General features: G+C 40.9%; 1 protein-coding gene across 6 annotated transcripts in view; it reads right to left on the bottom strand.

Annotated features, from left to right (window-relative positions):
* Positions 1-25,142, bottom strand: part of Ggnbp2 (gametogenetin binding protein 2) — a 41,498-nt gene that overhangs the window by 8,179 nt on the left and 8,177 nt on the right. For 2 of the 6 annotated variants that reach the window (XM_070027114.1, XM_070027110.1), the window contains exons 2-9: positions 19,972-20,052; positions 17,006-17,259; positions 14,992-15,090; positions 10,698-10,823; positions 10,493-10,606; positions 7,352-7,561; positions 6,152-6,326; positions 1,777-1,971 (exon numbers count right to left, since the gene is read on the bottom strand). In XM_070027114.1, the coding sequence (XP_069883215.1) occupies positions 1,777-1,971; positions 6,152-6,326; positions 7,352-7,561; positions 10,493-10,606; positions 10,698-10,823; positions 14,992-15,090; positions 17,006-17,259; positions 19,972-20,052 (1,254 nt within the window). The remainder of the gene's footprint in view (positions 1-1,776; positions 1,972-6,151; positions 6,327-7,351; positions 7,562-10,492; positions 10,607-10,697; positions 10,824-14,991; positions 15,091-17,005; positions 17,260-19,971; positions 20,053-25,142) is intronic. The other 4 variants (XM_070027112.1, XM_070027111.1, XM_070027115.1 and 1 more) reach the window with 4 other exon arrangements.

Here is a 25,142-nt window from a genome sequence, read left to right as displayed (position 1 = left end):
CTGGGCGCTGTCCCTGCGCTCTTCAGCTCAAGGCGAGCGCTCTACCATTTGAGCCACAGCGCCACTTCTGGTTTTCTAGTGGTTTATTGGAGATAAGTGTCTCACAAATTTTCCTGCCCAGGCTGGCTTTGAACCGCAATCCTCAGATTTCAGCCTTTTGAATAGCTAGGATTATAGGTGTGAGCCACCAGTGCCTGGCTCCTATAGTTCTTTTTTTGGGGGGGGAGGGAGGTCCAGTCATGGGGCCTGAACTCTGGGCCTGTGCGCTGTCCCTCAGCTCTTCAGCTCAAGGCTAGTACTCTACCACTTGAGACACAGTGCCACTTCTGGCTTTTTTTTTTTCTGTTGGCCTTTTTTTTTTTTCTGCTTATGTGGTGCTGAGGAATCGAACCCAGGGCCTCATTGCATGCAAGGCAAGCACTCTACCACTGAGCCACCTTCCCAGCCCCCAGCTCCTATTTCTTTAACTTAAGGGCTTCACACTTACTACATAGACTAGAGCCAGCACTTCCAGACTTTTTTGCTCTACTTTTCAATTAGGTCTCATGTTTTGCCCAGCTTGGCTATCATCACTTTCCACCTATCTGGGATGAAGCCAGGTACCCTTCACCCAGCTTTTTCTCTCCTGAGATGGGGTTTCATCAACTATTTCCCCAGGCTGCCTGAAACTGCAATCCTCTCAACATCTGTCTCCCAAGTAGCTAGAATTAGGTGTGAACAGAGGCGTAAATCTAGGCTTTAATTTTAAAACTTTACAGTTAAGCTGGGTGCCATGACTCACACTTATAATCCTAGCTATTCAGGAGGCTGAGAACTGATGATCAGTTTGAAACCTGCCTAGGCAAAAAAAAGTCCACAAGACTGGTTTCCAATTAAATACCAAAAAGATAGAAGTAGAGCTGTGGCTCAAGTGGTAGAGTCCTAACCTTAAGCAAAAAAAGGCACTGGTAGCTCATGCCTACAATCCTAGCTACTCAGAAGGCTGAGATCTGAGAATCAATGTTCAAAGCCATCCCTGGCAGGAAAGTCCATGAGACGCTTGGACCAACACACACAGACACCACAACTGTAAAGATACTTTGTGATCAAAACATTGAAAACTCAGGGCTTAGTGATAGAGTGCTTGCCTAGCATGCATGAAGCCTTGGGTTTAATTTCTTTGTATTACATAAACAGAAAAGGCCAGATACTGTGGCTTAAGTGGTAGAGTGCTAGCCTTGACCAAAAGAAGCTCAGGGACAGTGTCCAGGCCCTGAGTTCAAGGCCCAGGAGTAGAAAAAAAAATTCAGAACAGTGCCAGAAGCCAGGAGCTCACACCTATAATCTTAGCTACTCAGAAGGCTAAGCTATGAGGATTAAGGCTCAAAGTCAGCCTGGGCAGACAAACCCAAGATACTTATTTTCAAATAACCAGCAAAAAGCCAAAAGCAGAAGAGCTACTCAAGTGGCAGGGCACCAGCTGTGAGTCCAAATGGCAAGCGAGAGGGCGAGAGCCTGGGTCCAAGCTTCAGAACAGGCACACACACACACAAAACTGAGAACTGCTTTTGGTCACAAACAGAAATAACACTCTGCATACTGTGCTTTAACAGCACGAAAGAGTCAAGAAAAGAGATAACACTATCTTCATAAAATGCATGACACTGAATATCCTGGGGAAAAAAGACAGTACACCAACTACAGGAGCTCATATATAAAAAAGCATAATAAAAATGCCCAAATCAATCAAAAATAATACCTATACAACACTTATGAGTTGATACTAAGGAATACTACCTTCTCTTGGCTTACTTCTTTTTCATCTGCTGTTTGTAAGGAAGTAGGAATATCACACACACACTTGTTTTTTCGTCTATTTTTCCGTTTCTGGCGTTTCTTTTCTTGCTTGAGTTCTCTTACTCGTTCCTCTTCTGAAAATTCCTCACAAAGTTGTTCCAAGCGACTAATACCCTGTACTTTTTCAACAGTCATCTATTATAAAAACAAATATGAAGAAAAACAAAACAAAAAAGCAAAACAAAAACAAATATGAAAGTGAATGTTACTTACAATATCCTTTATTGTTCCACAGGAATTCTCATTTGTTAATTTTGTTTGGTAGTACTGAGGTTTGAACATAGAACCTAGCACTTACTAGGCAGGTCCTATTAGCCACATCTCTAGCCTCATTTATTAAACTTAAATTTTATCAAACATATCCATGTAATGTTTCATGCTACAATTTAATCAGAGTATTCATAAAGAATCTTTTTTTTTTTTTTTTCTGGGCCTGGGTACTGTTCATGAGCTCCTTTTTGCTCAAATCTAGTACTTTACCACTTAAGCCAGCTTTTTCTTTTTCTTTTTTTTTTTTTTTTGGTCGGTCGTGGGGCTTGAACTCTGGGCCTGGGCGCTGTCCCTTCAGCTCTTCAGCTCTAGGCGAGCGCTCTACCACTTCAGCTACAGCGCCACTTCCGGTTTTCTGGTGGTTTATTGGAGATAAGAGTCTCACGGTCTCTCCTGCCCGGGCTGGCTTTGAACCGAGATCCTCAGATCTCAGCCTCCTGAGTAGCTAGGATTACAGGCGTGAGCCACCAGCGCCCGGCTAAGCCAGCTTTTTCTAAGTAGTTTATTGGAGATGAGTATGTGTCTCATGGACTTTTCTGCCTGGGCTGGCTTCCAACCACAATCCTCAGGTCTTAGCCTCTTGAGTAGCTAGGATTGTAAGTATGAACCACCAACACTCAGCTCCATAAAGAATCTGAAACTTCTTTTTTTTTTTTGCAGTGCTGATGATCAAACCCAAGAACTTGCACATGTTTTGTTAACTTGGATAGTGGCAAACAAAAAAATCTATTCAGAAAGTCAATACACACTTTTTGTGAGAAAGATATATTTAGACACATACCTATGAACAAACAATATTCTAATTTCAACATCACCATTATTAGATCACTGTAGTGTCAGAACTATCTTCTCAGATTTCTCAGATGATTTTTATCTTTTTTGAGACAGGGTCTAAGTTAAACAGACTACAGGCTCCCGATACTCCTGCCTTAGCCTCCAAGTACTGAAATTATGGGCATTCGCTATCATGCCCAACAATATTCTAAGTTTAAAAAAGCAGAATGGAAGCCTGTGCCAGTGGCTCATGCCTGTAATCTTAGCTACTCAGGAGGCTGAGATCTGAGGATCTTGGTTCAAAGCCAGCCCAGGCAGGAAAGTCTGTAAGACTCTTATCTCCAATTAAGCACCAAAAAAGCCCAAAGTAGAGCTGTGGCTCAAGTGGCAGAATGTTAGTCTTGAGCAAAAAAGCCAAGTTCAAGTCCTAGGATCGCACAATTTAAATAAATACAAAGAAAATAAACCATTAACTCATTCCTCCAAATAACGAAAAGACAACTTAGCCTGGCTAGATGATTTAATCTCTGAAGGTACAAACATAGGAAGAGGAAAAAAAAAATGCCTACTGAAAACTGTTAAAACTCTGTCCAGCCAACCACTGGTGGCTCACACCTACAATCCTAACTACACAGGAGACTGAGATCTAGGGATCACAGTTCAAAGCCAGCCTGGGCAGAAAAATCCATGAGACTCTTATCTCCAATTAACCCCCAGAAAACCAGAAGTGGAGCTGTGGCTCAAAGTGGTAGAGCGCTAGCCTTGAGTGAAAAAAGCTCAGGGACAGAACCCAGGTTCAGAGTTCCAGCCACACAACCAACAAAAAAAATAAATAAATAAATAAATAAAACTCTGCCCACTGAAAACTATTAAAACTCTTCTCAGACTTTTCAGAACAGGGTTCCTGGATGGGCTTCAGGATAAAATTTCATCCCATTTTCAAAAGCATTGTAGCCCAATGAAAAAAGATGCAAATATGGCTTGATATACACCAAATATTCATTAGCCAAATATTCTATAGAATATGAATTTAAAAAGGTTAAAATACAAACTCAATAGTGGCATTATAAAAAGCTTCCAATGTTCTTTTAAAAGTAATTCTTGGGCTGGGAAGGTGGCTCACTGGTAGAGTGCTTGCCTTGCATGCATGAGGCCCTGAGTTCCATTCCTCAGCACTACATAAGCAGAAAAAGTCGGAACTGGTGCTATTGCTCAAGTGGTAGAGTAGTAGGCCTTGAGCTGAATAGCTGAGAGACAGCACCCAGGCCCAGAGTTCAGTCCTCATGACCGACAAAAAAAAAAAAAAAAAAAGTTCTTGCCAGGCACCAGTAGCTCATGCCTGTAACCCTAGCTACTCAAGAGGATGAGATCTGAGGATCACGGTTTAAAGCCAGCTCGGGCAGGAAAGTCTGTGAGACTCATTTTATCTCTAATTAACCACCAGAAAACTGAAAGTGGAAGACAATGCCCAGGCCCAGAATTCAAGCCCCACAACTGACAAAATAGTTTTTTTTTTAAAGTAGTTCTTGCCAGGCGCCAGTGGCTCATGCCTGTAATCCTAGCTACTCAGGAGGCTGAGATCTGAGGATCATAATTCAAAGCCAGCCTGGGCAGGAAAGTCCGTGAAACTCTTATCTCCAATTAACCACTGGAAAATTGGAAGTGGAGCTGTGGCTCAAGTGGTAGAGCTCTTGCCTTGAGCTGAAGAGCTTAGGGACAGCGCCCAGGCCCAGAGTTCAAGCCCCATGACCAACAAAAAAAAAAATAGTTCTTGCCAGGCATAGTGGCTCATGCCTATAATCCCAGCTACTAAGGAAGTAGGAGATAGGAAAGACTTTTCTTTTTGCCAGTCCTGGGACTTGAACTCAGAGCCTGGGTACTGTCCCTGAGCTTCTTCTTTTGCTCAAGGCTAGCCCTCTACCACCTGAGCTACAGCACCATTTCTGGCCTTTTCTGTTTATGTGGTACTGAGGAATTGAACACAGGGCGACAAGCACTCTCACATTCCCAGCCCAGGAAAGAGTGTTATTTAATCCCAGCCAGAACAAAAAGTTTGTTAGAACCCCATGTCAATCAATAGTAGTAGTACACACCTCTTACTCGGACCAGGCAAAATAAGACTCTATCCCCAAAATAACAAAAGTAGGAAAGGGCTGGTAGCATGGCTCAAGTGGTAGACTGCTTGCCTAGCAAGGTAAAGTCCTGAGTTCAAACTCAATAATGAAAAAGAAAAAAAGAAAGAGAAAAATAAGGTTTTTTTCCCTTCCCTGAGCTGGTGACTGAATCCAAGGTTTTGTACATGTTAGGCAAATATTCTACCACTGATCCATATCCCAAACCCTAAAAATAGTTCTTGTATCAATGGCGTGCATACTATATGCATTCTCTTTACTAGTGTATATTCTAAAAATGAAATTCATAGATTTCTAATTTGTGGCTTTTTCATTAGTCAGGTTTCTTTTTTTTTTTTTGGCTAGTTCTGGGGCTTGAATTCAGGGCCTGGGCACTGTCTCTGAGCTTTTTTTGCTTGAGGCTAGTGCTCTACCACCTGAGTCACAGTGCCAACTCTGGCTTTTTCTGTTTATATGGTACTGAGGAATTGAACCCAGGGCTTCATGTGTGCTAGGCAAACACTCTACCACTGAGCCACATTCCCAGCCTAGTCAGGTTTCTTATTTGCCAACTTCTACTTCTTACTCTAAGAAAATTTAAAAACCAAGGTTAGAGGAGTAACAATGGGCTGGGAAGGTGGCTCAGTGGTAGAGTGTTTGCCTCGCATGCAAGAGGCCCTGGGTTCTATTCTTCAGTACCACATAAGCAGAAAAAAGCCGGGAATGGTGCTATGGCTTAAGTAGGAGGGTGCTAGCCTTGAGCTGCAGAGCTGAGGGACAGCACCCTGGTCCAAATTTCAGCCCCCATGACCAAAAAAAAAAAAAAAAAATTGCAAGGTGGGGGCCTGGGAAGGTGGCTCCAGTGGTAGAGTGCTTGCTGTGCATGCATGAGGCCCTGGGTTCGATTCCTCAGCACCACATAAGCAGAAAAGGTCAGAAGTGGTGCTGTGGCTCAAATGGAAGAGCGCTAGTCTTGAGGTGAAGAGCTGAGGGACAGCGCCCAGACCCAGAGTTCAAGCCCCACAACTGACCCCCCCCCCCAAAAAAGAGGAAAACCTCAGAAATCTACCCAAAGCTATGTGTAGGAGTGGATCACAGCTCTCTGAGGACTGGTGCCTTACATTAAGATTCAGTGCAGTAACTTAACTCTACAATCTTACCTCAAAGCTCTTTCGTAAAGCATCAACACCAAGATAGAAAAGCATCTGCCATGTCTGTTCTTCTGCCCGTAGTTTTTGCCAGATTCGATGTAGTCTTTCATAAAGATGAATTCCCAAGCAGGTTAGAACTTCTTCTTGAGCTATATCTATTGTCTTAGCATGCCTTTCTCTTCGCCTATAGAGAATAACTGTGTCTTAATTCTGGAAATATCTCCAAGTTCAGGTTTTAAACACCATCTGCCTAATCACAAGACAACTATACATTTATAATCCATTTATACATACGCATATGTATATATAAATTTATAAAAACACAAGCATGCATGTATACAACCAATGACAAGTACACATGCAGGTAGAATTAAGTCCTAAAATTGCTAAAGTAAGGTAATTCAGGAACTGGCTCTAAAGAGAAGGGTTTTCAGGCCTACAGAAGTCATATCAGGTCTATCTCACAATAGACATGACAGTTCCTTTCACCTTCCAATTACAGCAAAATTCTTACTTTCTGTTTGTTTTGTTTTGAGGGAGAATAGAGAAAGGCAATATGATAAAATAATTCAACCACAAAGCAGTCTAGCCCAGTCTTTAGCAGAAGTACTCGTAGCACTACAGTGACTTTGTATTCTGTCTTTGAATTCTAAAATACCTAGCTGAAAGTAGACATTCCAATGACAGTTGCTACATAAACATATAACATGCAAAGGGAAATGAGTTTGACTTATTCTATGAACAATATTCCTAAAGTTTAGTTTTCCTAACAAAGCCAAAGATGACATTTAAGATTATTATAGTAATTACACAATATATACAGTTCATGAATTACAAAAATAAAGCATTTCTTAACCCACTGCTGTAAAGATCTCACTTCTATAAAGCCATTATCATGAATAAAACCTAAACATAATAATGCATGAAGAAAAATGTCTTTTAATCATTTTCAAGTGAAAATGATAATCCATAATAATAATGAAAGCCAAAAAAAGCCCATCTCCCTTCAAGCAAGGAGCAAAAGACTAAACCAAACACCAGAGAACAGTTTTCCCATATTTTCACTTAGTTTAGTAAGAAAATATGATCTTATAAGCACAATTTATTTTATACATACATTATATACATAGATGCAAAGGTGATGAAAATAAACTTTCCGTAATAAAATGAAGCAAAGCGCTAGATAGCCCATTCTAGCAAACTACATACTCATACCCTCCTGCGAACTCTGGCTCAGCACGACCCAAAAGATGTGCAATGAAGTCTGTTTCACAGCAAACATGTATGTGTCGCTCATGTGGACAGCACCGCAAGCCTTCATAAAGTGCAGCACAGTAGCCCTTTTCTTTGCTGCAATCTAGTTCACCAATAAGGATATTGTATGCTCGGAGGACTTTATTTTTGCAATCAGTGCAAAACCTGTTGAAAAGAAAAGGCTCAAAATTAAGAACTGGATCTGTGATCATTTCATGCAGTAAGTAACAGTACACTAGACTGGCACCAATTCCCAAAAAAAAAAAAAGCTCTACCAGGTGCCAGTGGCTCACGCCTGTAATCCTAACTACTCAGGAGGCTGAGATCTGAGGATCAAGGTTCAAAGCTAGCCCAGGCCGAGACTCATCTCCAATTAACCACCAGAAAACTGAAAGTGGCCCTGTGACTCAAGTGGTAGAGTAACAAACAGCCTTGAGCTAAAGAGCTCAGGGACAGCGCTCAAGTCAGAGTTGAAGTCCCACGACCAACCAAAAAAAAAAAAAAAGCTCCATATGTATATTAACTAGACACATAGCAGTATAGTTCATATGCAGTCTCAGGTACTCAAGAGGCTTAGACACAAAAGATTGCTTTAGTCTAGGAGTTCAAATCCAGCCTGGGTAGCATAGCCTAGTCATTCAAGAAGAAAAGGAAAATAAAGACATATACATATAAGATAAACATATGAATGTAGCTAGTTTGGAAATACAGAAGTATACATCCTAAAAGAAAATGGCAGATGCCAGGAACTAGTAGCTCAAGCCTGTAAACCTAGCAACTCAGGAGGCTGAAATCTAAAGATCATGGTTCAAAATCAGCCCAGGCAGGAAAGTCCATGAGACTCTTATCTCCAATCAAGCACCAAAAAAGCCGGAAATAGAACTGTGGCTCAAGTGGTAGAGCATTAGCCTTGAGCACAAAAGCTAGGAATAGCACACAAACTCTAGGGCTAGCAAAAAATAAGTAAGGCAGATATATACTTAGTATTCATAAAATACATGCCCAGAAAATAATGCTAAGAAAATAATGCTAAGGAGTAGGCATTTCTATTTCAAAATATATTTACACACAATAGAAATAAGAGGTGGCCCAGTGCTGGTGGCTCATGCCTATAATCCTGCTCAGGAAGATGCGAATTGTGGTTCAAAAGCCAGCTTAGGAAGGAAAGTCTGTGAGACTTTCATCTCTAATTAATCACAAAAAAAAGTCAGAAGTGCAGCTATGGTTCAAATGATAGAGAGCTAGCCTTGAACAAAAAAAAAGTCAGGCCCTGAGTTCAAGTCCCCCAGGATCAGGAGGGAGGGAGGGAGGGAGGGAGGGAGGGAGGGAGGAAGGAAGGAAGGAAGGAAGGAAGGAAGGAAGGAAGGAAGGAAGGAAGGAAGGAAGGAAGGAAGGAAGGAAGGAAGGGAAAGGAGAGAGAGAGAAGGAGGGGGAGAGAAGGAGGGGGAGAGAGAGAGGGAGGAGGAGGGGGAGAGAGAGGGAGAGGGAGGAGGGGGGAGGGGGGAAGGGGGAGAAAGGGGAAGGGGGAGAGAGAGAGAGAGAGAGGGAGGGAGGGAGGGAGGGAAGGAGAGTACAATTAGATATCACACCACATATTCATTAGAATGGTCACTATAAGGCATGTAATTAGATCCTTTGCAAGCTATTGGCAGGAATGTAAAACAGTAAGCGTGCCATGGAAACCAGTTTGCAGGTTCCTCAAAAATAGAACTGTCATATCGCTTCTGGGTATATATTATATATATATATATTATGTACTGGGCACTGGTGGCTCATGTCTGTAGTCCTAGGTCCTCAAAGGGGCTAAGATCTGAGGATCATGGTTCAAAGACAGCCCGGGGAGAAAAGTCCCCATGAGACTCTTATCTCCAATTAATCACTCAAAAACTAGAAGGGGGGTGGGGCAAGATGATTAAAAACAAAAACCAGAAGTGGTGCTGTGGCTCAAAGTGGTAGAGCATCAGCCCTGAGCAAGAGAGTTCAGGAACAGCACCCAGGCTCTGAGTTCAAGCCCTACAACCACCAAAATATAAATTAAAAAAAAAATAGAATAAGGAATGTTTGTAGACCCTGTTCACAACAGTATTATTTACGAAAGCCAAGATACAGAAGTAATCTAAATGTCAATCAATGGATGAATGGTGTGTGTGTGTGTGTGTGTGTGTGTGTGTGTGTGTGTGTGTGTGTGTGTGTGTGTGTGTGTGTGTGTGTGTGTGTGTGTGTGTGTGTGTGTGTGTGTGTGTGTGTGTGTGTGTGTGTGTGTGTGTGTGTGTGTGTGTGTGTGTGTGTGTGTGTGTGTGTGTGTGTGTGTGTGTGTGTTTTGGTACTGGGCTTGAACTCAGGATCTCACACTCTTCCTTAGCTAGTAAGAAACCAGTGCTAGCCTTGAGAGGAAAAAGCTAAGTGACAATACCCTGACACTGAGTTCAAGCCCCAGTTCTAGCACACACACATAAACACATATATGATGCACAGAAGTTCCAACTCTCTTAAGGATCTTGACAATTACAGAATACTGAAGTGAAAAGCTGCAAAAAATTTAAATGGCATTATAAAAGGATTCTATCATAAAAAGAAGGATTACTAGAGTTTCCAAAGCGATTGATTCAGTCAAGCACTGTTTCTTAAAAAGCTGACCTAAAAAAGCAATGGTGAAAAATATAAGAAACAGCCAGGCACCTGTGGCTCACACCTGTAATCCTAGCTACTCAGGAGGCTGAGATCTAAGGATCAAGGTTCAAAGCCAGCCCAGGCAAGAAAGTCCGTGAGACTTTTATCTCCAACCAACCACCAGAAAACTGGAAGTGGTGATGTGGCTTAAATGGTAGAGCACTAGAGCCTTGAGCTGAAAAACTGAAAAGCCCAGAGTTCAAGAATATGATGCTGGCTCAAACAAGAAGGCTAACACTGAGATTCATCTCATAAAGAACTGCCTATTGGCAATAAGTTGTAATGGATAAGTTATGAACAGAAAATACAGGAGTAGAGTACCAGGTGTTAATGGGAAGGCTGGAGTACTATTATCAAGTGGTCAGCAACAGGCCACATTGGATGATTAATAGCAAAGACACTTTCTACATTGTACTTGAGACTTACCTGTGTTTTCGAAGATAGGTTTCTAGTGTTTCTAAAAGACAACTGGAGTCAATTAAAACTACTTCATCCCTGCATTCCTGGGACATTAGTTCCCATACATCCATCCAACAACCTCTGCAAAAAGAACAAGTATTAATGAAAAAGAGGAATATTTACAGGTGAAAGATTTATTTAAAGGGCAGAATAAAGGATTGCTTGATTTTACCTGGCTGTTCCCTGGAAAGGTCCATAATGGAAAATGATCCTACACTTGCTGTCCTTCCTGTGGTCTTCACTACTTCTCTTATCTGTACTTAACTTCTCTGAACTGACACTGCTACTGCTCCCTTCACTGCAGTACAGTATAGTACAAAGCTTAGTGACACTGATATCATCTGAAGAAATAATTTCTACACTCTAAATTAAAATTATGAACTCTAAACATATTAAGATATTACTATGATAAAATCTGTATAATTATTACATATTTAACCATGTTAAAATGTTATTGTAATGTGTTCACATCTTTATATAAAAGTTTCTGCTTAACTATCAGGTTGGTTTAATTCAATTTAACAGTATTTATAGTTATCAAAGTAATAATTAGTTTACATAATGAGCATTTTACAAGCAAATATACTTGGGATAGTCTAAAGCCAAAAGAGCTTAAAAAGTTTTATGTATTTTTACCTATAAACAAGAATCAATCTTCCACAAATTGAAAAATCTTAGAAGTTTTGATCTACTTAAATGCAACCATTAAGTGATTTCTTAAAAATCACTCCTTTTTTTAAATCTGTTTTTTGGCAAGAAAAATCTTATCTTCATATAAGTAGCTGGAAAAGTCATAGATTTGTCATAGTAAATAAGTTGTAAATTTACTAAAATATAGTACACTAAGACTGACACTTCAAATAGCCTAAACAAGTACAATGTAATTTTTTAAGACTTACTAAAAACTTCCCAGACTCCCCTGACCCCCCAGTCTCAATGTGGTACTGGTCATGCGTTTTGCTTTGCTGCAGATGTGGATTCCCAGAGAAATGTGTTTATATTCCATTCAAGGATAGTCTTCTTGGTTTTTCATGATTCTGAAAAATTGGCTCCTGCCTGTTCTTCTGCAGGTCTCACTACAGTCCTAGAAATTCATTGCCCTGGATGCTTGGGATGGAAAAAAAATCTCTGAATCTTTAACCTGCTCTACATAGCTAACAATTATTTCTCAAACCCTATCCCAACCTAATAAGGTCATGCATTCAATTCAGCTTCCTAATTCCGCTCACAAGGGCTCAAGCCAAGGTTCAGCTCCGCTTATATTTGACAACAAAAACCATAACTCCTGCTCTATCTTCCTTGTTAAATTCTGCTCTCAATTTTTATATTTCATCTTTTTATACTTATGATTGACTGCCCTACAACTCTAATCAGGATTGTATCCATAATCTAACTACCCCTTATATCTTCATATGATAACTTATTCAAGATCAAGCTTTCTAAAAGTCTTTCCACTTAATTTTACTCTACACCTGCATCTTCAATTCATAACTTACTCAATTAAAACTTAACATGTATTCACCTTTGTACCCACTCCAATCTGAGTCTGCTTCCACTCAACTACTGGCTCTGCTTTCCAATTATCTCAGTGTTGCTAAATCCAATGTCCACTATAGGGCCCTCAATGACTCAGGAACATTCACCACCACTGACCAGGCTTTCATGAAACACTCTATTACCTTGCTGTCTCATACTTATCAGGACACACTTTCTCAATTTTCCTTACTAGCTGTTTTTTTATGTATCATTAGAATGAATTCCTCAACATTGTTTTCTCTTCCTCTATTCTTTTCCCTCTAGGTAACTTTACACATCACTCTCTACGATAATCCTTAATCTTTAGCTACAAGAGGCCCAATCTTTGGCCTAGATTTTTTCTTTCAGATCTCAAACTTAGGTACCAGACAGATAATAACCTGGATTTACTTGCATGGATATAAGAACACTCTCAAAAATGACAACCCGAATTGTTCCTAGCTGGAATTTAATGTTATACTTTCTATGAAGTTCAAATAAAAAGGTGGGAGGAGTATCTAACAGTAGAAATACCAAATATAACTCAGTGGTAGACCATTTACTTAGTATGTATGATGCCCTGGGTTTGAACTCCTCTAGCATCTTGAAGGAAAGGAGGGAGGGAGGGAAAAAGAAAGGGACAGAAGAAACCCATGAAGGGAAGAAGGGAAGGAGAAAAGACAGGAAAGGGGAAAGAAAGAGTAGAAGATAGGGAAGGGGAGCCAGGCGCTGGTGGCTCATGCCTATAATCCTAGCTACTCAGGAGGCTGAGATCTGAGGATTGCGGTTCAAAGCCAGCCCAGGCAGGAAAGTTTGTAAGACTCTTATCTCCAATAAACTGCTAGAAAACTGGAAGTGGTGCTGTGGCTCAAGCGGTAGAGCTCTCGCCTTAAGCTGAAGAGCACAAGGACAGCGCCCAAGCCAAGAGTTCAAGCCCCACGACAGACAAAAAAAAAGGGGGGGGGGAGAGCCAGAAGGCACGTTTTTTGCTATACCATACTACTCTGTATCTTCAGTAAAGTCATTCTCTACCAAGAAAACTAGAATGAACTCTGCATTCAAAATGAGAAAATCTCTAAAAATACTGACAAAGTGTATAAGATAACAATTATCATTATGTACTACTTTAGGCTATATGGAGAGCTGTGCTGGTTCATAGTATACTCCATGTTTAGACAGCATGTAATATGTGGTTCTTGTTTGGATCCTGATTCAAACAATGTAAAAAGATACTTTGAGGCTGAGAATGTGGCTTAGTGGTAGAGTACTTGCCTAGCATGCATGAGGCCCTAGGTTCAATTCCTCAGTACCACATAAAAACAAAAACATAATAATAAACATATTTACTTTTTTTTTTTTTTTTTAAGTCCAGTCGTGGGGCCTGAACTCTGGGCCTGGGCGCTGTCCCTCAGCTCTTCAGCTCAAGGCTAGCGCTCTACCACTTGAGCCACAGCGCCACTTCCAGCTTTTTTTTTTTTTTTTCTGCTTATGTGGTGCTGAGGAATCGAACTCAGGGCCTCATGCATGCAAGGCAAGCGCTCTACCACTGAGCCACCTTCCCAGCCCAATAATAAACATATTTAGAACGAAAAAACCAGCCCAACTTGTAGAGTATTTCTACTTCTGTTTGACAGTTTTATAATAAAATTCTTATGTCGACATAACAATGGTACCAATTTACATTCAGATATTTACAAATTAACTTCAACTCAGAAGTGAAGTTTTATATCTCATTTTCTCCAAAATAAAAGTTACTTCTTAGAAACTTCCTTTAAATTATATGACTTCTCATCATACCCCTTCTACCCTCCAGCAATTCTGTAGGGGACAACTATGGTACCATGCCAGGAGATGAGGCAAAAGCAGACTTGGACTTTGGAGCATCTAACTAAGAAAGTTGCAAATTAGTTCCATAAATATATTGCCAGCCAGGCACCAGTGGCTGATGCCTATAATCACTGCGACTTGGGAGGCTAAGACCTGAGGATCGCAGTTTGAAGCCAGCCCTGGCAGAAAGACTCCGTTAGATTCTTATCTCCAATAAACTATTCAAAAAAATGGAAGTGCCACTATGGCTCAAGAGGTAAAGTGCTACCTTGAGCACAAAAAGGCTCAGGAACAGTGCCCAGGCCCTGAGTTCAAGCCCCAGGACTAGCAAAAAGAAGAGAAAAGAAAAGACATTGCCAAAACTGATTTATGGTTTTTCTTTTTTTGAATATTTTTATTATCTCAAAGTAGTTGTACAAATGAGTTGTCATTCAACAAAGCAGTTTATGAATATAGTGCATCTTGATCAATGTCACTCTTTTCATCATTCTCACCCATCACTCCCAGCCCACCCTTTTCCCTCATGTTTTTTAATTTTATAGAATATGTATTACATTTAACAAAGCAGTTTATTTATCTTGCTATTTTTTTTTTCTCGATCATGGGGCTTGAACTCTGGGCCTGGGCGCTGTTCCTGAGCTCTTCAACTCAAGGCTAGAACTCTACCACTTGAACCACAGCACCACTTCCACAAAAGCAGTTTATATACACAATGCATCTCAATCTGTATTATTCCTTCAATATTTTCACACACACCCCCACCCAGGGCTTTCTCTTTTTTTAAAAAAAAATCATTGATAAATTACAAAGGCTACAAATAAGAAAGGCAAGAAAAGTAATTTATACATTTTGAGTATAGGTCAAAGAATGATGTCACTACTTTGAAAGCTGATAATAGCTACATAAGTTTTAAGAAAAAAAAACTTGAAACTCAAATCTATAGAGACTCTCCATAGTCAAATGCAAAAAAGTCCTATAGAACCAAGGAACGTATTTATTCTGATCTATGTCAGAGTATAATCAATTAATAAACCAAAATTAGTAATGTTTTTATTCTTTTTACTAAATATGATCAACATTTATTTTCTTAACAATGAAGCACTTTGTCATTAAATTATACTTACCCCAAAGGTTTTGGCTTGTGTGTATCTAAGGAGTGCAATTGACATCTTTTGTTCTTCTTACTTTTTGGAATAGCATCTATCATGTCATTTAGTTTGGACCTAATAAAAAAGTAAACTATTAAGAGGTAATAAACATTTTCTTTCAAAAAAGAAAACTACTGCCTTTTGGGAAGAAGTATAAAATATTAAAGGCCTATTACCTATCCTGAAAATTTCTCAGATAAAATTTTTTAGCAAAATTTATTATAACAGGATTAAAGTAGGGAAAAATGGAAAGAGAGAAATATTTCCTACTCCCCAGAAGAAAATGGGAGTTAAAAGACTCTAGGGCTGGGAAGGTGGTTCAGTGGTAGAGTGCTTGCCTTGCATGCATGAGGCCCTGGGTTCCATTCCTCAGCACCACATAAGCAGAAAAGCCCGAAGTGGCACTCTGGCTCAAGTGGTAGAGCACTAGCCTTGAGCTGAAGAGCCCAGCGACAGCGCCCAGACCCAGAGTTCAGGCTCCACAGCCAACAACAACAACAACAAAAAGACTCTTCGAGGGCTGGGAATGTGGAGAGTGCTTGCCTAGCATGCAAGAAGCCCTAGGTTCAATTCCTCAGTACCACATAAGCAGAAAAAGCCAGAAGTGGTGCTGTGGCTCAAGTGAGAGAGTGCTAGCCTTGAGTTCAAGCCCCAGGACTGGCAAAAGAAAAAAAAAAAAAGACTCAAGTCAGGTGCTGATGACTCATGCTTGTTAATCCTAGCTTGTAATCTCAGGAGGCTGAGATCTGAGGATCACAGTTGAAAAGACCGACTGGGGAGGGAAAATGTTTATCTCCAGTTGACAAAAAAGCTACAAGTGTAGCTGTGGCTCAAATGGTAGAGTGCCAGCCTTGAGCACAAAAGCTCAGAGATAGCACCTCAGCCCTGCATTCAAACCTAGGACCAGCACAGACACACAAAAGCTCATATTGATTCTAAACCAAGAATTTATATACTTCTCGTTTACACACTTATTTTCTCTACTCCTTGCCTGTCAGAATGTTGAAAGAAACCTGTTCTACTCAATGCATTGCTTCCTCAGCGAGGTAAGTATCTCACTTATCCAGCCCAGGCTAGTTTCAAACTCCTAATCCTGCCTCAGCCTGAGACTACAGGGATATGCTGTCACACCCAAGTACTTTTACTATTATTCTGATCTTATCTTCCATCACTGTTCCTTTCATTCATCCAGCTCCAGCCCATTAAGGGTTTCTTCCTTGGTATTCAGACATGCCAGGAAATTCCAACCATTAATTGTCTGGCTTGCTATTTTTTTTTTTGGGGGTGGGGGGTCCAGTTATGGGCCTGAACTCTGGGCCTAGGCACTGTCCTTCAGCTCTTTTTTTTGGGGGGGTCCAGTCGTGGGGCCTGAACTCTGGGCCTGGGCGCTGTCCCTCAGCTCTTCAGCTCAAGGCTAGCGCTCTACCACTTGAGCCACAGTGCCACTTCTGGCTTTTTTCTTTTTGCTTATGTGGTGCTAAGGAATCGAACTCAGGGCCTCATGCATGCAAGGCAAGCGCTCTACCACTGAGCCACCTTCCCAGCCCCCATTGGCTTGCTATTTCTTCTCTGCATTCTTCCGGATATCTACATCGCTCCCTTATTCATTTTATTAAGTCCATAATAATGTCATTTTATGAGTACCAATAAAACAGGTGCCAGTGGCTCACATTTATAATCCTACTCAGGAGGCTGAGATCTGCGGATCATGGTTCAAAGCCAGCCTGGCAGGAAAGTCCATGAGATACCTATCTCCAATTAACCACCAGAAAAACGGAAGTGGTGCTGTGGCTCAAAGTGATAAAGCACTAGCCTTGAGCAAAAGAAATCAGGGACAGTGCCCAGACTCCAAGTTCAAGCCTCACAATCAACAAAAATACAAAACAAAACAAAAACCCTGGACTCTTTTTCTCAATTAAATTCAGAAAAACCATTTCACTGTACAAAACTGTTTAAAATTAACAAAACCATCTTTCCTGATCATACTTACCCATGTACATAAAATAATGTATAAAGCTTCTTTGCATCGGTCATGCAGCTTCGAGTTACAGATAAGACTCCCTTGGGCCCTACTGTCAGGGGTTCAAGGGCAGGATTTCCAGACTCTACAAGCTGAGAAAAGAGGCGCTCCACACTGCGACGACAACCAACACATGGGACAAGCTGAGAAAGTGCACTCAAGACTTCACGAGATGTTACCACCATGGCAATACTTAGATCTTGTTGCTTAAGCATACTATGTCGCTAAAAGAAAGAGGGGGGAAAAAATGAATCCTCCAAGACATTAAATTAGTCCTTCTTTTCACTCCTATCTTTGTATAATTCAAGTCTTACCCATGGGGGTTTGCCACCTCTATCTTCAATTGGGTCAGAAAAGCAAAGTAGATAATCTTGCCCATGCTATAATGAGTTTATTCCATAATCCTTTGTTTTCTAGAGTCCAGAGTATAAAAATCACTGCTTCCAATGAGAGGGATAAGCAGTATATGTCCAAGCACGACAAAACCCTAGAAATTTAGGACTTGTCCAGTGAATATTAGGCATAATACCAGCACTGAAAATAGGCAAGAAAAGGGGTTTGGGATTTAGGAAGAGCACTTTTTTTGGGGGGGTCCGGTGGTGGGGCCTGAACTCTGGGCCTGGGCGCTGTCCCTGAGCTCTTCAGCTCAAGGCTAGCACTCTACCACTTGAGCCACAGCACCATGTCCGGCTTTTTTCTTTTTGCTTTTGTTGTGCTGAGGAATCGAACCCAGGGCCTCATGCATGCAAGGCAAGTGCTCTACCACTGAGCCACCTTCCCAGCCCTGGAAGAACACTTGTCTGGCACATGCAAGACCCTGAGTCTGGTCCTCAGCTTTACAAAAACAAAACAAAACAAAACTGGGCACTCATGGATCATGCTTATAATCCTAGCTTCTCAAGAGGCTGAGATCTGAGGATCATAGTTCTAAGCTAGTCAGGGCAGACAAGTCCCTGTGAGATGCTTATCTCCAATTAACTACTCAAAAAACTGAAAGTAGTGGCATTTTCACTCAAGTGGTAGAGCGCTCTCCTTGAGCAAGAGCTCAGGGACAGCAACCAGGCCCCAGAGTTCAAGCCCCATGACTGACTGACTGACTAAATAAATAAATAAATAAAATTGGGGGCTGGGAATGTGGCTTAGTAGTAGAGCGCATGAAGCCCTGGGTTCAATTCCTTAGTACTACATAACCAGAAAAAGCCAGAAGTGGTGCTGTGGCTCAAGTGGTAGAGTGCTAGCCTTAAGCAAAAAGAACCTTAAGTATAGTGCTCAGGCCCTGAGTTCTAGACCCTGGACTGTCCAAAAACAAATAATAATCATAATAATAGGAAACAAACAAAGGAATAAAGTCAAAATGCAGTTTTATGATGCCTTCCTCTCAACTTCTGATCAAGCCACATGTTTAGCCATAGGTTGGTGAGTATGTAGAGCAGCAATTCTCATCCTAGAGGTATGGACAGGTGTATTACAGATTAGGAGAGAATAAGACCTATATAGCTATATAGGACCCTACAGTGAGTAATTAAAGTTAATGTATATTAATGTAACCTGTTGTTTATGACAAGAGAGAAAAATGATTGTGAACCACAGCTGTAGAGAAATGGGCAAAACTCGAGGAATAACTTCTAGGACTTGTATTATAATGAACACTCTCAGCTTTATCAAAAACAGGATAGTAAAACAATTATCAAGACTATTTTCTTTGTCTTTTTCTTTTTTTTTCAGGTAAGGGGTAGGTTTATTCAGTAGACCTGCTGGGATCAGGCAAGGTTGGCACTCCACGTGGCTGGGAAAGGCCTGGGAAAGACAAGAGAGCTGGGAAAGAGAGAGAAAAGAGAGAGAGCAGAGAAAGAGAGGAGAGAGCTAGAAAAGAGCAGTGAGAGAGCAGAGAGAGAGAGAGAAGAGAGCAGAGAGAGCAGGGAGAGCTAGAAAAGAACAGAGAGAGTCAAGACTATTTTCTTGCTGGGCACTAGTTGCTCATGCTTATAATCTTAACTACTCAGGAGGCTGAGATCTGAGAACCATGGTTCAAAACTAGCCTAGCAGGAAAGACTGTGAGACACCTAACTCCAATTAATCACGAGAAAACCAGAAGTAGAACTGCAGCTGAAAGTGATGAGCAAAAGAGTTCAAGGACAGTGCACAGAATGAGTTCAAGTCCTATGACTGAAAAAAAAAAAAAATATTTCTCACTTTTAGACCATTTAGTTGTCAAAGACATTTCTAAAAAAAGCAGTTTAGAATTCTCAAGTTAACAGGAAGGTAATAGGTTATCTTCCATTACCTTAAGTGACATATCATACACTTAATGGAAAATATATTTCTCAGAAAATTAAAAAGTCAGAACGCTGACATATACAATTGGGGAGGGGGGGAGAGAAGAGTGTTAAAGTCAGGGCCTCGGCACTCTCTTTTAGCTTTTTTACTCAAGGATGGTGCTCTTATCACTTGAGCCCTATCTCCACTTTTGACTTTTCTGCTGGTTAGAGGTAAGTCTCAAAAAAATTCTCTGCCCCAACTGGCTTTGAAATGCAATCCTCAAATCTTGGCTTTTTTGAATAGCCAGGATTACTACAGATGTAACCAATGCCCAAGCCCCCCAAACAAGTTCTTAATGAAAAATTGTAGGTTAACCTTAAACAACAGGAGAGATGGCCTAATGAAATAAGAACATTTTGACATGTAAAGTGTTAACACACTACCAATTCTCTTTCACATAACAAGTCCATAAACCAGGTATACAACTGTATTTAATACAGCAATAGTAAAAATGAAACTAGTATCAGGGCAATCTTAATATCTAGGGACTCGAAGTAAAAAAAAAAAATTAAAACATATCTACATTTTAAAACACAAACATTTGCTCATGAGCATGCACACACGTGTGTGCACACACATATACACATACCACTGAAAACAGATTTCAAAAACTTTACCTGAATGAATTGCTTTAGTTGTGCACCATTATTCTGATGCCCATCAAGATTCAACACATTGTCAGGAAATTCCATCACCATCTTAAAATACAAACAGAACAGAAATAACACATTTTATCCACTTTAAACACATTATACATTCTATTTTATAAACTCTAAAGAAGAAATAAACCTCGAAAGCTAAATCTGTCTCCTCCTACACACACATACACACACAAAAAAAGCCAAGGTAGGAAGCCAGGCACTGGTGGATCAGGCCTGTAATCCTAGCTTCTCAGGAGGCGAAGATCTGAGGATCACAGTTCAAAGCCAGTCTGGGCCAGGCGCTGGTGGCTCACGCCTGTAATCCTAGCTACTCAGGAGGCTGAGATCTGAGGATCGCGGTTCAAAGCCAGCCTGGGCAGAAAAGACCGTGAGACGCCTATCTCCAATAAACCACCAGAAAACCAGAAGTGGTGTTGTAGCTCAAGTGGTAGAGCGCTCGCCTTGAGCTGAAGAGCTAAGGGACAGCACTCAGGCCCAGAGTTCAAGCCCCACGACCGACAAAAAAAAAAAAAAAAAAAAAGAACAAAGCCAGTCTGGGCAGCAAAGTCTGTGGGACTCTGATCTCCAATTAACCACCAGAAAACCAGAAGTGGAGCTGTGGCTAAAGTGGTAGAGCACTACTAGCCTTGAGCTAAAGAGCTCAAGGGCAGCACCCAGGCCCAGAGTTCAAGCCCCACGACTGATCCAAAAAAAAAAAAAAAGGCCAAGGTAGGAAGCTGGGCACTGGTGGCTCATGCCTGTAATCCTATCTACTCAATATGAGATCCTGGCTCAAAGCCAGCTCAGGCAGGAAAAGTCTGTAAGATGCTCAACTCCAATTAATCATCAGAAAACCAGAAGTGGTGCTGTGGCTCAACTGGTAGAGTGCTTGCCTTGAGCTGAAGAGCTCAGGGACAGTGTCTAGGCCCAGAGTTCAAGCACCAGACTGGGGGGGGGGAGGGAAGAAAAGAAAGAAAGAAAAGGGCTGGAAAGGTGGCTCAGGGGTAGAGTGCTTGCCTCGCATGCATGAGGCCCTGGGTTCCATTCCTCAGCACCACATAAACAGAAAAAGCCAGAAGTGGAACTGTGGCTCAAGTGGTAGAGCACTAGCCTTGAGCTGAAGAGCTGAGGGACAACACCTAGGCCCAGGGTTCAAGCCCCACGACTGACAAAAAAAAAAAAAAAATTACAGGTCTCTAAGTTTCTAAAATCAGAAGAGTGTAGTACCTAGGAGCAAGGACACATACAGAGCTGGCTGAAATCCAAGTTCTGTCATTTAACATGTCACAACTAAGGACAATTTGCCCAATTCATATTTCCCTCATATGTGAAGTAATTTCTAATAACTATTTCACAACAGATTGTTGTATTTTTAAATGTTTGCTATAATAGCCAAAAGCAGCACCATCACTTGACCCACATCCAGCTCTTTTGCTTTAGTTATTACTGTTACAGAGTCTTATGTTTTGTTTTTGTTTTGTGAGTCATGGGGCCTGAATTCTGGGCCTGGGTGCTGTCCCTCAGCTCTTCAGCTCTGGGATAGTGCTCTACCATTTGAGCCACAGTGCCACTTCCAGCTTTTTCTGTTTATGTAGTGCTGAAGAATGGGACACAGACTCAGGCATGCAAGGCAAGCACTCTACCACTAAGCCACCTTCCCAGCCCAAGTCTCATGTTTTTAACCAAGGGCTAATTTCCCTAAACTATGACTTTTCCTACCGCCATCCTTCCACTTTATGTAGCTCAGATCATAGGCATATGCTACAATACAGGACCCAAAATCTGATTTTTTTTAAAGATAGCTTTATTAGTGTGGAGGTAAGAGATCAGTAATAGAGTGCTTTAGTATGCAGGAGGCCCTGAGTTCAAGCTAGTACTACCAAAACAAAAACTAGTCTATTCTGAATACAATGGTTGAAGCCTATAATCTAAGCTACATGGAAGCAGAGATCCAGAGGACCATGATTAGAGACCAAAGTTAGTAAGATTCTCAACAAACCACATAGTTGGCCTGGTGGATCCCAGCTACTTGAGAAGATACACACACTAGGAAGAAATTGCAAGACCCTTGAGATATACCTCCAATCCTTTTTCCTTTAGTTATTTTGCAGATAGGGTCTCACATTTATGCCTGGGCTAGTCTGGATAATCTTCCTACTCATCTTTCTGTCATAGCTAGGATGACAAGCCCAAACCTAAGTAAAACCTAAGAAAAAAAAAAAAAAGAATACTGAATTGTGAAGTGGATCTTAAGATGATAGACAATGATGCAAATACTAATTTAACAATCCAGAATACTATACTGTTTAATATGATCAAAATTGTATGTATAGTTATTTGAATTTTTGGGGGGGTCCGTCGTGGGCCTTGAACTCTGGGCTTGGGCGCTGTCCCTGCGCTATTCAGCTCAAGGTAAGTGCTCTACCACTTGAGCTACAGCACCACTTTCAGCTTTTTTTGGAGGGGTCCAGTCGTGAGCCTGAACTCTGGGTCTGGGCGCTGTCCCTCAGCTCTTCAGCTCAAGGCTAGCGCTCTACCACTTGAGCTACAGGGCCACTTCTGGCTTTTAGCTTTTTGCTTATTTGGTGCTGAGGAATCGAACCCAGGGCCTCAAGCATGCAAATCAAGCACTCTACCACTGAGCTACCTTCCCAGCCCCCCACTTCCAGCTTTTCACATTAGTTTACTGGAGATAAAAGTCTCACAGGGTTTCCTGCCTTGGCTGGCTTCTTAAGTAGCCATGATTACAGGCATGAGCTACTGGTGCCCAACTAACAGATGACTTTTTATGTATTACTATGTATTTTATATGTGTTACTATATTAAATGAACACTTACTATTTCAGCTGAAAGAAGTCAATGTTCCCTGCTTCCAATTCTACAATCACTATATCATATTCAAAGACATGCTTCCATCTCAATAGCCTTTACTGAAGTCTATTCTTCTATACATACAGACAAATCTCATGGTTTCAAGGATGCTCTTTAATTTTCAGGTTTACCAATCCGCTACATTTGTTTCTACTTTTTCATCTCAGTCTTCTAATGATAAGATCCAAAGAGTATTGGCAATAACATTTAATGTGGCTTCATATACATACTACATATTATTCTAATACTACATATTGTTCCTTTACCCAACAATTCCAAGTAAAACTGAAGTCCCTAAGTCTGATACTGTAACTACAAGTAATCCAGGGAAGATTACTGAAACAAATGGACAAAACATCTAATGTTCCATATTATCCATTATATTTACGATGGCTAATGTAATGTACTACAATTGAAAAAAAAAAATCCCAGTATTAGAAATCCTGGTTCAAAAGCCTGAAAGTAAGCTGGGCACTGGTGGCTCATGCCTGTGATTCTAGCTACTCAGGAGGCTAAGATCTAAGGACTATGGTTCAAAGCCATACCAGGCAGAAAAGTCTCAATGAGACTTTTGCCTCCCATTAACTACTCAAAACCTGAAGTGGCACTGTGGCTCAAGTGGTAGAGTGCTAGCCTTGAGCACAAAGAGGCTCAGGAACAGCACCCAGGACCTGAGTTCAAGTCCTACAACAATTTAACTGAGCTAAGGATATAATTCAGTAGTAATACAGAGTGCTTGTCAAGCATACCTAAGGTCCTGTGTTTGAACCCCAGCATTGAAGAAGAAAAAAGTTAACTTTTCAATTTATATGTTTTCTGGAATCATCACAGGGTTTAAGATACTAAGAAATTTAATGGTCAGGCCAAAGTTATAGTTCAATAGTACGGTGCTTGTATAGCAAGTGATGCCCTGGGCTCAATCTATAGCACAAAATAAAAAAAGAAAGGGAAGGGCTGGGAAGGTGGCTCAGTGGTAGAGCGCTTGCCTTGCATGCACGAGGCCCTGGGTTCGATTCCTCAGCACCACATAAGCAAAAAGAAAAAAGCCGGAAGTGGCGCTGTGGCTCAAGTGGTAGAGCACTAGGCTTGAGCTGAAGAGTTGAGGGACAGCACCCAGGCCCAGAGTTCAGGCCCCACAACCGGACCCCCCAAAAAAATAAAATAAAATAAAAATAAAGGGAAGAAAGAAGAAAAAAAAAATAAGAAATGCTGACTAAGTCATTAAAAAGGTATTGGACTGGATGCCAGTGGCTTATGCCTATTATCCTAGCTACTCAGGAAGCTGAGATCAGAGGATTGTGGCTCAAAGCCAGCCAGAGCAGGAACATATATGAGACTCTTATCTCCAATTAATCACCAAAAAGCTGTAAGTTAAGCTGTGGTGAGTAGTAGAGTGCTAGCCCTGAGCAAAAAAGCTCAAACCCTAGTACTAGCACAAAAGAAAAGAAAAAAAGTTATCAGGTACGCTGTATAGTACATTCCTATTAAAACAATTAGTATGCTGAAGTAGGAAGGTCATGAGCTCAAGGCTAGTCTGGGCTACATAAGAACTTGTCTTAAAAGAAATGTATAGGATAAACTTAGGAAATCATTTTATTGAACAGAACACTATCTAATTCAATAGGTTATTCCAAATCTACCACTTAAGCAACTAACACCTCGTTTTCATTTCCACTTAGTTGATTCAAATATACCATTTTATCACACATCAATTCCCACCATAACAAAATATGTAAAACAATTTTCAATATTATTTTAACATTAAAGCTATCAATTTAATGAATTAAAAAATATTTATTGCCAGGAATCGATGGCTCACTGTAATCCTAGCTACTCAGGAGTCAGTGATCTGAGGATTGTGGTTCAAAGCCAGCCTGGGCAGGAAAGTCCATGAAACTCTCATCTCCAATAAACTAATAGAAAACCAGAAGTGGCACTGTGGCTCAAGTGGTAGAGCACTTGCCTTGAGCTGAAGATCTGAGGGACAGCGCCCAGGCCCAGAGTTCAAGCCCCACGACCACCACCACCACCCATCAACAAATATATATATATACATATATATATATATATACATATATATATATTTATTTATTTATTTACCTAAATCAAAGTCTTTCCAGCCTGTGTTGGGGGTACAGTTCAGTGGTAGAGCTTGATATAGAATTTAACATGTCTAACACTAAAAAACAAAAGAAGTTTCTCCAGCCTGGTGCTTGATTGAAGTATAAGTAAGAGACATTCTTAAAATATTAAAGCAGGTCAGGCGCCAGTGGCTC

This window comes from Dipodomys merriami, unplaced genomic scaffold, assembly GCF_024711535.1.
Source record: "Dipodomys merriami isolate MVZ:Mamm:240054 unplaced genomic scaffold, mDipMer1.0.p SCAF_19, whole genome shotgun sequence".
Taxonomy (NCBI): domain Eukaryota; kingdom Metazoa; phylum Chordata; class Mammalia; order Rodentia; family Heteromyidae; genus Dipodomys; species Dipodomys merriami.
The sequence above is the reverse complement of the archived record's forward strand: the minus strand, read 5'-3'. Positions and strand labels throughout refer to the sequence as shown.